The sequence below is a fragment of the Eleutherodactylus coqui genome, chromosome 4 (genome assembly GCF_035609145.1).
Source record: "Eleutherodactylus coqui strain aEleCoq1 chromosome 4, aEleCoq1.hap1, whole genome shotgun sequence".
NCBI classification, from domain to species: Eukaryota; Metazoa; Chordata; class Amphibia; order Anura; family Eleutherodactylidae; genus Eleutherodactylus; species Eleutherodactylus coqui.
This window is the reverse complement of record NC_089840.1, coordinates 56,215,036-56,230,806: the sequence shown is the minus strand read 5'-3', so window position 1 is coordinate 56,230,806 and position 15,771 is coordinate 56,215,036. Positions and strand designations below refer to the sequence as shown.

The 15,771-nt window shown below is 40.5% G+C and overlaps 1 protein-coding gene across 1 annotated transcript in view; it reads left to right on the top strand.

Moving 5' to 3' along the window:
* The window catches only part of TRPV1 (transient receptor potential cation channel subfamily V member 1), a 42,415-nt gene that overhangs the window by 23,575 nt on the left and 3,069 nt on the right, over positions 1–15,771 (top strand). The window contains exons 12-15 of the mRNA XM_066598586.1: positions 2,163–2,229; positions 4,323–4,633; positions 8,193–8,320; positions 13,666–13,784. Of these exons, the coding sequence (XP_066454683.1) occupies positions 2,163–2,229; positions 4,323–4,633; positions 8,193–8,320; positions 13,666–13,784 (625 nt within the window). The remainder of the gene's footprint in view (positions 1–2,162; positions 2,230–4,322; positions 4,634–8,192; positions 8,321–13,665; positions 13,785–15,771) is intronic.

Below are 15,771 nucleotides of genomic sequence, written 5' to 3'. Positions count from 1 at the left end.
AGACTCCCTCTTTCAGCTTAGCATCTGATAGACCAGGAAACTGTTCACAAAGATACTTGAAACACTCTCCTTCTTTGTGTAATGCTTTCACAAACTGTTTCATTAGTCCCAATTTGATATGAAGTGGTGGAAGTAAGATCTTTTTAGGATCCACTAAACTTTGTCTTTCAACATTTTTAAGTCCAGGAATAAAAGCCTTTCTGATTGGCCAGGTCTGCTTGACATAGTGTTGTTTCCTGTCACGGCTATCTCATTCACAGAGGAAACATGGAAACTTTGTGTAACCACTTTGTTGACCTAGTAACATGGAAATAACTTTCAAATCCCCACAAATGGTCCATTTATGGTCAGAGTAGCTGAGCTTATTAAGAACAAACCCAAGATTTTCGTAGCATTCTTTCAAATGGACTGAGTGTCCAACAGGCACAGAAGCATATTGGTTACCATTGTGAAGAAGTACGGCTTTCAAACTTTTTGACGAATCTATGAAAAGTCTCCATTCCTCTGGGTCATACGTTATGTGGAACATTTCCATGATTCCAGGTACATTGTTGCAGAAAACTAGTTCACCCTCTTGTGTAAAAAAAGGGACAAATTCCTTTTCTCTAAGTCGGTACCATGAAAATGAAACACCGGAGGCTAACATATGTCTTTCTTTAAGTCTAGACCCTAACACTTCCGCTGAATCCTTTGGTAGGCCCAGATCTCGTACTAAATCGTTCAAGTCTGATTGAGAGAAAAGTTCAGGGTCATTGGTACCTGGATCATAGCTGTCATCATTATCGCTGCTACTATGTGACATTTGGTCTAAATCGTCTAAAATATTGTCCAGGGTATCCGGAGGTGAAGGAATAGGCAAGTCAGGTCCATGAGGAACAGGGCGAATAGCCGAACGTATGTTGGTTGGGTATGAAATGTCCTTCCTGTTTTTTAAATTGAAACCTTGCACTGAACAAGATCAAAAATAACAGTCATCAGTGTGATTTTTAGGCTCTCTCCAAACCATGGGTGCTCCAAAACAAAATGATTTCTTCTTACCTTGAAACCATTGTCTCAGTTCTTCAACACACACAGAACACACTATATGGGGAACCCAAGATTTATCTTGGACCCCTAATTTCATACCAAAGTATGCAAAATAAACCTTCTGAACAAAATTAGAAATGTTCCTTTGTTGCTTCTCGACGGTATAAGACCCACAAATATAACAAACAGTTAGGAGAGTTGACACATCTTCTAGTAGCCATTTCTTCTAAATACCGTATCACAAAACTGTTTGATGCGTACACCACAGTGGCTGGCTCCACACTGAGTCACTGACTGCAGTCAAGGTCACGCCTAGCAGACAGTTTAGATTCGTTGTCGTACGCGTACCGAACCTGAAAAACCCTGAAAATAAGAAAATTTCAGGTGAAATTTGTGACTTATCTAGGGGTGATGGAAGTTTTTCACTATTTTTACCGTAATCAGCACAAAAAATACTGTTAAACCCACTAATTAAATATGCTACAATTTTTTCATCCCAGACCTTTTTCATCAATAGTTGATTGGCAAGGGTTCACCACTCAAGATTCCAGTCGATAAGCTGTCTGAAGTGACAGCGGCACGTGGCCATCACTGTATACCAGGCACTGATAAACGGACCCTGCCAATCAATTATTTATGACTTATCCCGAGAGTAGGTCATCAATAGTTTAGTCCCGGAAAATCATTTTAAATAGATTTTGCCAACCTCGATGTGGGGAACATGGCATGTGTGCTCAAACTACGGACCAGCAGCCATATGGTTCCTCACCAATCAAGGCGTCTGAGGCTGGACATTCCTTAGAGCCATGTTGGTTGTGTGTGGACGAATACATTATACAGCAGAACCCATCATGCCTTACAGTAAATTCATCCAAAAAATCATAATGACCTGCCCAGAACATACCCTACTCCAGAAGTTTCGCATATTCTGGATTGGGTTTCTCCACACCTTTCAAGTGTTATACATTCCATTTGGAGCTCGTACAAATATAGTACTAGATCTAAGCTAGTACTATAAACTACTATAAAATATAACTTGTATGAATAAACGTTAAAGTGTGATCCTTCTACTACACAAAGTCATCCAAATGACGAGATGAGATTGTCTTACATGTAGACGTTTTTCTGTTTTACAGATGATTCTACGGGATATGCTTCGCTTCATGTTTGTCTACATTCTCTTCCTCATTGGGTTTGCTACGGGTAGGAAATGGAATTTCTATATCTTAAAAAGTCATGTCTTCATCCAGCAGGTTATTCTGCCATAATTTCATCACAGAGATGTTATAAAATAATTACATGTTTCTAGGCGCTATGAAATTCATTTACATACATTATTACCATAGGCGACTATAGCTGCTGATGACATTATAGTGAGGTATACTTTGTTGTGGTCATAAATTAGCTGATAAGAACATGCAGGAGAGGAGGGAACAGAGGGGAACTATGCCATCAGTCCAGCACACTGACAGATATCCTTGGGAGACTCAGACTGCAGGGTCTATATACAGTGGTATGTAGAAACTGCAAAAGACAAGTGGTGCAAAATTGTTAATTAAACACTACTGCAAAAATGATTGTCAGTCCAAAATACATGCAAGTAAGTGGGAAAAAAAATTGCCTCCCCAAAGGTGTCCTTCACATGGGTTGCAATCAGTATAGATACCATAGTAGTTTTCATGGGGGTGGTCACAGTTTTATTTGAAGTTCGCTTAGTTATTATGTTCCTTTGTTACTAAGGACTGTAAGTGACACACCTAACTAATGACGATACCAGCTAAACTGTAAATTCAGTGCGACCCGTTATCTGTACGATTCCATTGGAAAACAAACTGGGGTTGCATAAGTCTGAACACCCTCTTATATTTAGGGATGTGTTGTGTTCAGATTTAGCCAATCACATTTCAGCTCAGGTTAAATAGTAGTCAGTACTCCGCTGCCGTTATTTACCGGGATTCTGATTTATCCCATATGAAGTTCAGCTCTTCTCGTAGAATTCTCCTAACATTTTCTTAGTTGCATTCTTCAGCACAAGCCCTAAAGAGCTTACAGCACATCAAAGAGATCTGACTGTTGGAAGGTATCAGTCAGGAGAAGGGGACCCAAAAATTTCCAAGGCATTACATATACCATGGAACAAAGTGAAGACGGTCATCAAAAAGTGGATTAAATTTGGCACAACAGTGACAATACCAAGAACTGGATGTCCCTCAAAAATTGGTTTGGGAGGCCGTCAGGAGGCCTACAGCAACATTAAAGGAGCTGCAGAAATTTCTGGCAAGTACTAGTTGTGTAGTGCATGCGACAACCATCTCCCGTATTCTTCATATGTCTGGGCTGTAGGATAGGGAAGCAAGACGAAAGACTTTTCTAATAAAGAGAAATATACAAGCCAGACTATCTCTTGCCAAAACCTACATTAGGTCTGCCAAAGGTACATGAAAGAACATGTTATGGTCTGATGAGACCAAGGATAAACTTTTTGGTCATAATTTTAAGAGGTATGTTTGGCACAAAGCCAACACTGTGCCTGACCAGAACACGATACCCACAGTGAAGATGGTGGGGGCGGCATTATGTTTTGGGGCTGTTTTCTGCTGTTAGAACTGGGGCTTTAGTCAAGGTGGAGGGAGTTATGAACAATTCCAAATATCAGTCCATTTTGGGCACAAAACCTTCGGGCCTCTGCTAAAAAGCTAAAAATGAAGAGGAATTTCACCTTCCAGCATGGTAACAACCCAAAGCATCTGTGGGTTAACCTGAAGAGGGCGCTACACACGAGATGCCCTCGCAGTTTGATAGATTTGGAGCGCTTTTGCAAGGATGAGTGGGCAAAGATTACCAAATCAAGAAGTGCCACGCTGATAGACAACTAACCAAAAAGACTGAATGCTGTCATAACATCAAAGGGTGCATCAACAAAGTAATAGTTTTAGGGTTTGTATATTTATGCAACTACATTCTTTTAGATTTTTTTTCCTAAAAGATTTCAGTTTCTATATCAATGGAATTGTACAGATACCGGGTCACATGGAAGCTGGAAAAATAACTGAAATAATTCATCTTTGTTGGATTTTTTAACATGACAAAAAATGGCATTTTAACAGATGTGTAGACTTTTTATATCCACTGTAGAGAGAGATACTGTATCTATCCTATCTATCTATCTATCCTATCTATCTATCTATCTATCTATCTATCTATCTATCTATCTATCTATCTATCTATCTATCTATCTATCTATCTACATAGATTCCATCATTTTTAGAGTTATGTTCCTATTTATTGTCTGGCAGCCTTGGTGACCCTTATTGAAGATGGTGAAGGTAGGAATGAAAATAGCACCTGTTATGCCAAGCGTTGCTGTAGAGCTGATCCGGCATCCTACAACAGTTTATATTTCACATCCCAAGAACTCTTCAAGTTTGCCATTGGAATGGGAGATCTGGAGTTCACGGAGAACTACAAGTACAAGACTATATATATCTTTCTGCTCATCATGTATGTAATACTCACCTACATCCTCCTGCTTAATATGCTCATAGCACTGATGGGGGAGACAGTGAGCAAGATTGCTCAGGAGAGTAAAGGCATCTGGAAGTTACAGGTAGTTTATCTCTTAAGATATGAATTACTCGGAATTAAACATTTTTCTATTTCAATTAGTTTTCTTTGGTTTTCTTAGCAACTTTTAATGTACTTAAACCGTATATTACTATAATATGAGACTTTACGTTTATCCTAAGTCTACACAGCGTGCAGAAGTTTTACATAGCCTAGCTTATAGATCAATGTTCTCCACTAGAGATGAGCGAGTATACTCGCTAAGGCAAACTACTCGAGCAAGTAGTGGCTTATGCGAGTATCTCCCCGCTTGTCTCTAAAGATTCGGGTGCCAGCGGGGGAGAGCGTGGAGTTGTGGGAGTGAGCAGAGGGGGAACGTGGGGTAGAGAGTGAAAGAGAGATCTCCCGCCCATTCCTCCCCGCTCTCCCCCGCCGCTCCCCACCCCCGGTGGCAACCGAATCTTTAGAGACGAGCGGGCAGGTACTTGCATAAGGCACTACTCGCTCAAGTAGTTTGCCTTAGCGAGTACGCTCACTCATCTCTATTCTCCACGCATTTCTGTCTTTCACGGCTTCTTTCAGTTCGGCGATTGACATGTTGGTGGTGGCCTTGATTGTATAGCCAGCGAACGTACTCGTTAAGGGCGATTTCGCAATCGAGCATCGCTATTTTCGAGTACCTGGCTACTTGGGTGAAAAGATTCAGGGGGCGCCGGGGGGCGGCGTGGCGGAGCAGGGGGGTAGCAGTGGGGAACAGGGGAGAGCTCTCTCTCCCCACTCCCCTCTTCAACCCCCCGCTCACTCCCGGCGCCCCCCGAATCTTTTCACCCGAGTAGTCAGGTACTCGAAAATAGCGATGCTCGATTGCGAAATCGCCCTTAACAAGTACGTTCGCTCATCTCTAATAGGAATGCGTGGAAAATATTGACCCATGGAGTGACCGAAGGTCGGATGCGACTGAACGGATAATCATCATTAGTTTATGTGATCCTAATGTCGTTTCTATTTATGCTTAGGATGTAGATATAGGGGGTGTTGAGGTATGAGTTAATACTAGGCCCCGATACATGAGGTGCCCTTACCACATAAGAAGAGATATAACATTCAATGCTATAAATTGTGTGGGCAAAATTACTATGTACAGTATACTCCTTAAAATAGCACACACTAAAGACCAAATAGAGAAAATGGCAAGAAGTTTATAATAATGTTGTAAAATACCAAACACTGAATGATCACTGCATTAGGAACAGTTGGCATGTGACATTTTGTGATCAGTAATGCAGTACCACATACTGGCCACATCAGGATATGCTCTTCTGTGCAGTAGAAGCAACATTATGAAATCATGGGTAAACGTGGTGATTTTGCCAGCAGACAGATTGTTGGTGCCAGTATTTCTGAAATCGTCACACTTTATGGCTGTTCCATGGATAGACATTCAACAGAAGATCACACACTAACAGGTCACGTTTGGTTGATCCTGGATGTGAGCATCAGGTGGCACATCTGGTATCTCCATAACAATATGCCATAGTTCGCTAACTAATCTAACAATACAACAGCGGGGAAGTGAGACAAATTTCCATAATAACAATGGAGCTTACCTTATATCGACTGGGGTTCAATAACCAAAGACTAAGAAGGGTGCCGCCAACAACACCTCACATGACCCAAGGAAAAACATCAATCACATGGCAGAAGGTCGTCTGAAGTGATGAGTCCCATTTCATGCCAAACTATATGGATGGCCAGGTCTGCATCTGGCCTAAACAGGATGAAGCCCTAGCCTATGGGTGCACCGTTAAAGTTCAACAGGCGGGTGATGGTAGGGTCATGGTCTGCGGAGCACTTTCCTGGCATAGCCAAAGCTCATTCGGCACTATAACACAATTTTTGAATGGTGAATGCTTCCGGGGCCTGTTAACTGACCTTCTGCACCCATATCTTCAGGAAGTCTTCACCAAATACAGTGCCATCTATCAACAGGATAATGCTCCATGTCATCAAGTTCCGGTTACTAAGAAGTGGTTGGAAGAATACAACAATGAATTCTCCACACTGCCTTGGCCCCAAACTCCCTGGACTGTAACCCCATCAAACATATTTGGTATATGATGGAAAGGGCTGAGATCTTCTCCCACTTATCCCTAAAATGTGCACCTACTGCAGCGGGCATGGGGTGAGTTAAGTATGAAGGATGTTCGTCACCTTGTGGAATTTGTTCCCTGACATCTGAAAGCCGTGATCACGCAAAAAGTTGGAGCAACCTGTTATTGAGTAAGTGTTCCTAATGCAGTGATCATATTATACGTATTAAGCCCCATATTGGATGAAACGGAAAGACCTGCCAGTATACTATAAATATAACTAATATATAAAGTGCATAATATTGAATATGTCATAAATAAAACTGATCAAAAATAGTAAAATAGACAATGATTAAGATCAAAGGTAGTGGGAAATCTTGTCAAATACAATTTTACCAATCATGATGTCAGCCACATTCCAATGAACATTTTCCTTCAGCTTCATTTGGGGGTCTGAAGATGAACTTAATTGCTGATATAATTTTGGCAGCGCCCAGCCATCATTGAAGGATAGCTGAGCGCTGCCTGTGATTGGTCACAGCGTTCAGCCAATCACAGGCAGCGCTCAGCCATTCATTGAATTCCCAGGCTTGAGTGCACACAACGCAAATGAGTATGAAACCATTGAAAATCATTGGTTTATAATTGTGCGTTTTCACTCACTCTCGCCTTGCAAGAAAACCTATCGCTAGTGGGGTGGAGCCCTTAAAAATATTTGGGCTGATTTTTTATTGAGGATTAGTTTTCTGGTGCAAATTGCACCAAAAAACTGTCTAACTTACTTTGCACCATATTTATGATGGATTTTTATTTTAGATTATGATGGATTTTTATTTTCGACACTTTCAGACACTTTTTTCAATGTGTCCAACAAAGGGACTTGGCTTATTAAAAAAGTAGTAGAGATGAGCGAACCTACTCGGCCACGCGCCTTTTTCGCCCGAGCGCCGCGATTTTCGAGTACTTCCGTACTCAGGCGAAAAGATTCGGGGGGCGCCGTGGGTGAGTGGGGGGTTGCAGTGGGGAGTGGGGGGGAGAGGGAGAGAGGGCTCCCCCCTGTTCTCCGCTGCTACCACGCGCTCCGCCATGCCTCCCCCCATCCCCCGGCGCCCCCCGAATCTTTTCACCCGAGTACTGAAGTACTCGAAAATCGCGGTGCTCGATCAAGTAATAACTCGAAACGAGTAGGTTCGCTCATCTCTAAAAAGTAGGCATTCGTAATTCCCTCTCTCAGTCCAAAAACATAAGAAAAGTTAATTGACTGCCTATAAAATTAACTATAGCGTGCATGTACATTATGTGTATCTGAGCTAGGGAATTATATTGTGAGGACCACTGGGACAGCGACTGAGTGGATGAATACAATCTTGTACAGCACTGAGGAATATTTCTATACTATACCCTTTAATAAATGGCATTTACTTCTATGAGTAGAGATGACACAGTAAAACTGATACATAATGTCAGCAAACATGCGATAAATGGTATTAAAATAAATTGTTTATTTTGCAGAGAGCAATTACTATACTTGATATAGAAAAAAGTTTCCTGACCTGCTTCACAAATAGGTACCGGTCTGGAAAAACTGTCCTGGTGGGACTTACACCTGATGGAAAGGAGGATTACAGATGTTGCTTCAGGTACAAATGTAATTAAGTTCTAGAGGTGTGTGATATGGGAAGTGAGCGCCACACTGAATCTTTGCTTCTGGGGAAGAAAGGCCTAATAGAAGTCAAATAACTCAACTATTTGTTGTCTTTGGAAAGACCAAAACAACATCAGCCTGAATTAAATGCTCATAAATCACAGAGGGAAAATTGCCAATACAAGCTATGATTCTAAACTGTAACTCATATTCAATGTAATTAAAAATCAGTTATCAAAAGAAGCTAAACATATAAAAGAAAAAATATTATAATATACTTTTTCATCAGACTTTCACCCTTGCAAATCACAGAGCACTCACCCTGAGAGGGGTGACCCTGAATAACAGCCCAGCCCTGGAAGTTGACGCTAATGAAAATGCCAAACCGAGGACCCCAAAGAGAATTGTTCAAAGTCATACAAAAATGCATCAATCTTTATAATATATTAATCAGATACAAAAAGAATAACACCTGAATGACCAATAAGAGATGTCACAATTTTCCACCATATGTGGATGAGATGCCTGGTAAGTAAATATGACAACACCAGATCAATAATTACTGCATTGTATTGATCAGACGGAAGGTAAGTAATCAAAGAAATATGGAACCTAAATAAATAATGATGGGTGGCACCAGATCGGATGTAGTGACTCCCTTCATTGCATATTTAGATGTCATACTTACTTACCTTGCGTCTGATCAATACATGATTGATAATTGCAACATTTCATGTTGGTCATTCAGGTGTTATTTATTTTGCATCTTATTAACATATTATGCAGATTGATGCATTTTTGTCTGACATTAAATAATCCTCTTTGAGGTCCTGACTATGGCTTTTTCATTAGGGTCAACTAGGGTCTTCCAGTACTAGGTTCCTGAAAGAGGGCCAAGCAGTACCCTGCTCCCCTTTCACAGATTACAGCAGCTCTGCCGCCATGTACTGAGCTCTGGAGTGAGGTACCATCCAATCACTATAAGCCATTCTGTGGCATCTAAGACTGAGCTACAATAATGCAGACTGCAATATCAGCTTTGGTTGCAATATGGACTTCCAACACAACCAAAGGCTATTACTAATAGAACTGAATGGAGTTATACTGGAAGCCTGCAGACAAGGTGGTGAATGGTTGTGTAACCCCATGTGATTCTGTCAGGAAGAGCCATTCTAACGCGTTTTTGACAGCGTTGAAACTGCTCCCCATTTAAATCAATCAGCAATGCATCACATTTAAAAAAGGCTTAAATGCCCGAAAATAGAACAGACAGTGCTCGAAAAATACGGCATTAGAAACACCACATTCAAACACTAATCTGAGACGCCCATTTAAATCAATGTAGGTGTTTTACAGCCTTTAAATGCCACACTAAATGCTTTAAAAAGCGGGCTGTGTGAGAGCAGCCTAAGCGTTTATGAAATGGGTTATCATGAAGCACCATTGAAGTATACATGCTCTCCTCTGGTATGAGAATATTACTCATCCGGTTACAGTTTAGTAAAGTGATTTTTATAAAAATCTGGCTCCGTCTCTGGGTGCCAACTGCTGCACTATCCTGAATCTGTGTCGTACTTTCACTCACGACATTCCTGTTCAGGTCACCCTTCTCAGGGCGAGTGCGCAGTGATTTGCAAGGATGACAAGAATTCACATTAAGACATTGTAATATTATTTGTTTAGCTTCTTTTGAGAGTGGATTTTTAGTTACATTGAATAAAAGTTGTGTTTTAGATTTATAGTTTGAATTGGCAGTTCTCCCTCTGTGATGTAAGAACATTGCCTCTAAACTAATTTTACTTATGCCTTCGTATGTGAAAACAATATTTATCTAGCAAAATCTCTTTAAACGTTTTGTTTATGTGTTTGAATTTTTTATTGAGTTTTAATATTTAATAACAAGAAAATCAAACAGGTTAAAAGGGAACGATACTGAGGATAAAAGTACATCTAAAACACAAACAGCATGTTACTGAGTGCCATAGAAAGGGCATTAAAATATTTCTAATAAACTTCTTCTTTTGTTTTCCTCTCCTCCTGATGCCTGTAGATATTGTTACATACTTTATTGCTTGCTCTGGGGTTGTCATGGTAACATCAACAAACCAACTAAAGTGTGTTAACTATGTGCTTATGAGTTACATAACAGGATGCTCATCCAGAAGTGATGTGTTTATACTGCTATGACAATGACCAAGCAAACAGTAATGTATGATAACACAATGTATTGTATTATATTGTACAAAACAAACATGCCCCAAGCGATACCTTCTTATATAGACCTCTAATGGCTTAATCCACTAATCGTCCATTAGAGTGGTCACCTATTGGCTGCTCATGAATTTCAAGACAAAATTCTGCAGGGGGTATATTACTTGTAGATGTTCTCCTCTTTGCCAACTCTCCATTATGCCGGCTTCAGGCCTTGTTTTCGACTGTCCAAGGCGGCTGCAGCAATTTTCTATTTATTTTATGCACACTGTGCACTGCTCTCTGATTGGTCAATGCTGATCACATGATCAGTTCTGGCCAATCAGAGAGTAGATGTAGTGCACTAGTAGTCTAACTAGTGGGGAGTACGTAGTCTGAAGATTGCTCTGGCCAACTTAGATGGTTGAAAATAGGACTTGGATCCAGCGCATAAGAGGGACAGCAGAGAACAACTGGAGGTATTTGTAGAAATAGTCCTGGCAGTCAGACATGAATGGATAAAATCTTCATCTTTATTTCTTCATAATAAAATCATCTTTATAGGCAGAAGGGTTAAGCTTTATATCCAAGTGCCCGGACTATTTCTACAAATTTCCCTGGCTAGTGATCAACAGCTTTCCGGCAGCATCAATGGATGCACACAATAGTTTCTAGTCCTGTTGGATAAGTGGAGGAGAGCACCATTCAGGCTTATTTCAAAGAACTGCTGGTACTATATCCCCATCGTCCCCTGTTCCAGGACAGAATTTCACTTTAATGTCACTAATTCTGGTGGTCTGGGTTAATGGCACCTTTTTTGATGTTCTAGAATAGAAAAGGAACAATAATATTGTATTCCATAGTGATCTAAGGTAGAAGTTGGGTTAATACCTGTCATCTAGGATGTTTTAGGGAAGAAGGGGGTTATATAATGTTCCCTGGTGGCCCATTGTAAATGAGGCATCTATACAGGAGAGTCTAGGAAGGTACCTTAAAGGGGTTATTACAGTATATCATTCCATGGTGGCCCAGTACAGAATGAGTGTAAAAAAATCTGTGTGGTTGTAAAACAGGTTGTCTAATGGTTGATTTATCTCTTAAAACATAACTTTTATCTTTGCTAATTTGAATCTACTAATCTTATTTGTGGTCCAAAAGTATACACAAAAATAAATGAAAATCCCAAACCAATAACACATTGACTAGTATGGAAGGGGCTCTCACCATTGTCAACAGTTATCAGGAAGCTCTCATCATTTGTGGAATATATTCAACTACAGCAAATCAATAGAGCTCTTGGTGACAACAAAACCATTCTGACCATTCATTTGAGTTTATTAACCCCTTTAAGACCAAGCCTGTTTGTGCATTAATGACCAAGCCAAATTTTGAAAATCTGGTATGTGTCACTTTACCAAAGAATAACTCTGTAAAGGGTTCACACATCTAAGTAATCCTGATGTTGTTTCTTGTCGCATATTGTACTTTACATAGGAGGTAAAAATAGACCAATATGATTTTCATAAACTTATTGAAAAACAGCCAAATTAAGGAAAATTTGTAAAAATTTAAATTTTTACATATTTTCAACTGCGGTACATATTGTGCTCATTTTTTATCAGATATATATTTACATTTGTTAACTCTATTTTGAAAACACGTTTGAAAAATGTTGCCTGTTTCTAAGCAATTTAGGATACTTACTAATTTAATACAAATTGTTAACATTTTGAAATATATTTTTTTTAATTTCATTTATATTTAATTGATAATTTTTAATTTCTAGAAATGGTATTGATGATTGATTAATTGATGTAATAAATTAATGTAAGGGTACATTAACCCTTTCCGATCCAATTTGTATTCTGGTTCTACTCTCTTTTTCTGCTGTTATACAACGGCGCTATCTGCTGGCTAAAGCCAGTACTGCATGAGGTGACACGTTGGATAGGCTCCGACAGCAGAGAGTCTGGCAATATACAGTAACAGAACCCCAACGGATGCCTTCCAACTTCAGAGCTGTACAGCCTTAAATCACAATGTCTTTAGACGTCAGACAGTGGATTGGAAAGGGTTAACACACAGCGGAAAATCTGCACCAAAATCCGTGTCAAATTCCAAATTGCACCATTGGTGTTGATTTTGACGTTGACCTGCAACAGACTTCACCCCTTTATTTGAAGGATGAAATCATCTGTGGATCCACATCAAAGACTGCATCAAAATCTGCACCAAATGGTTTGGATTCTGACACAGATTGTGTTGCAGCTCAAAATATGCTACTGATTTTAGTGCACATCCACTGCAAAATTCACTACGTGTAAAAGTACCTTTATAAATTTCATTTCTTTTTAGATGAATTATTAAAAATGAACCCTATACAATTACTTATACTAATTTCGCGAGTGTAGGTGACTGTAATAGAAGGGGTAATTTGGGGTTAATGTGTTTTGCCTCTCTTTCCTCTGATCTCACACTGGCAGGAGAGAGGGGGAGAGCTGAGAAAAGAATGGGTTTCATAGCACTGAAATGTCGGGAAAGTTTGTTACTACACCACTACTGTGTAAAAGTGTTAGGCAGGTGTGGAAAAATGCTGCAAAGTAAGAATGCTTTCAAAAATAGAAGTGTTAATAATAAGTTTTTGGTCAATTATCAAAATGCAAAGTGAATGAACAAAAGGGTAATGTAAATCATATCAGTATTTGGTGCGACCACTCTTTGCCTGCAAAGCAGCATCAATTCTTCTAGGTACACTTGCACACAGTTTTTGAAGGAACTTGGCAGGGAAGTTGTTCCAAACATCTTGGCGAACTAAGCACAGAGCTTCTGTGGATGTAGCTTAAATCCTTCTGTCTCTTCATGTAATCCCAGACAGACTGGATGAAGCTGAGATCAGAGCTCCGTAGGGCCAAATCATCACTTTCAGGACTCCCTGTTCTTCTTTACGCTGAAGAGAGTTCCTAATGACATTGGCTGGATGTTTGGGGTCGTTGCTTGCTGCAGGATAAATTTGGAGTCAATTTTTGAAAACCGTTCTTTGCTGCATTTTTTACACATCTGTCTAAAACTTTTTACACACTAGTGCATATATTACACTATAAATAAATATTATTTTAGGATCACTAAGCATTGCATGCTTGTTATTTGCAGAGTTGATGAGGTCAACTGGACCAAATGGAACACAAACTTAGGGATAATCAATGAAGACCCTGGAAATTGTAAACTGATGAAAGATAATCTAAATAATTCTTCACTCCGAATAGGCAGAGGTAAGAATGTCATGCCCATTCATAGTACAACATTACATGAGTTGTGCCAATTTATAAAATTATCCCCTATCCACAGGACAGGGGATAACTTTATGATAGGTGAGGGTCCAACCGTTGGAATCCTCACCGATCCCGAGAAAGGGGGTATGGTCAGTCCCTAAGTAAATACAGCGGAAGGTCACACAGGCACATAGCTGCTCTGTTCACTTCAGTGATAGTGCTGAAGATTACTGACTTCAAGCACTTCAGCAATCTTTGGCGCTGTCATTGAAGTGAATGGAGCAAAGTGCACCTATGCAATCTTCACTGTATTTACTCAGGGACTGACCAGACCCCCGTTCTTGGGATTGGTGAGGATTCCAACGGTTGGACCCCCACCAATCATAATGTTATTCCCTAACCTGCAGTTGGGGGATGGCTTTATAGCTTGCCACAACCCCTTTAACTTAATGTTCTTCGGAATGGAATGTTCTCTATTACCAAGCTATTGATGTCTACTCTTCATCTCTTTTAATCTTCCCATTGTAGAGGTGCCCATAGACATTAGATGTGTATATAGACCAGACCTGGGCAAAGCACGGCCCGCGGGCCACATCCGGCCCGCTGAATAGCTCGGACCGGCCCGCAAAGAGTGTCCTGGTGACTCACCAATGAGTCCGGTGTCAGCAACGGGAAGCAGCGAAACTATGCACTCCGAAGCCTTGTCCATTTTGTTCACTTCTGTGCTGTGCTAATAGTTATTCAGGCCTTACTTATTCAAGCACCTCTACCAATGACGTAGGCTTGAATAACTTTATTAAACAGCACATAAGTTAACAAAATGGACAAGGCTTCGGAGTTGGTTGAAGTTAAGGGCTCATGCACACTGCTGTAGTTTCGCCCGGCCCGTAACCCAGGCGAAACTACGGCGTGCTGCTGTGGAGAGGAGATGGGAGTGCTCCTTACCGCTCCCCTCTCCATTGGCAGACACGGGGGCCGCGCCGTAAAACGGGGTGAAACACCGGGTGTTCACCGCGCCGTATTACAGCGCCATTCATTTTCAATGGCGGCCGTATTCTGGCCGCAAATCGGGCGGCTGGAATACGGCCCCATTAAGGCAATGTGCATGGAGCCTTCGTATGTTGGTCTGGCCCTCTAAAACCATTCCAATTTCTCATGTGGCCCCATGGGAAAATTAATTGCCCACCCCTGATATAGACTAAATCTGGGGAGCTAAGTGTGCATGTGTTTGGGGATGTGAGAAGAGATAGCTGTTAGACAAATGAGTGGCCTGGAGAACCCAACACGTTCACACAATACACTGCAGTGCATTGATTTTAATGGAAACTATGTAATGCTTCATTTCTCCTGTGGTGGCACTGCAGGGGAAATGAACACTTGCTGCCAGATTCCCACAATCAATTTTACCTGATCACTTTCCCAGCGCTGTGACATTCCCTATGATAACTTTATTTACAGGGACCAGGAGCAAAAAAATTAAATGTCCAGAGCGAACTGCTTGATTGTGTAGATTAATTATCTTCATTCATTGTACATTTATTAGCATCTTGTAAAAATGTATGACTCTATTGATATATCTTGAGATACTGGTATTGGCCTCAAAGATGGTGAGTACTATCACAATTATGTGTACATTAAACAGTAGATGGAAAAATTTTGTTTTTTGTTGATGCATTTGAGATTTTTAAAGGAAATGCCAATTGTAAATGCTATTTTTAATCTAAACAGGATCCCCATCAATCATAAGAACGGGGGTCCCAATGGGGTATTGGAGCAGCAGTTGAGCATGAATACTCCATTTATTCCAATGGGCTGGAGATATCTGAGCACTTGAAACTTGCCATCTCAGAGATGAATACAGTGCATGCTTGATCACTGCTCCATTCATTAAAGGACTTCAGGTTCTCCATCCTCTTGATAAATTGGGGCGGTCCCATTGGTTGGAGCACCACCAATCAGATAGTTATTACCTATCCTGTAGATAGGG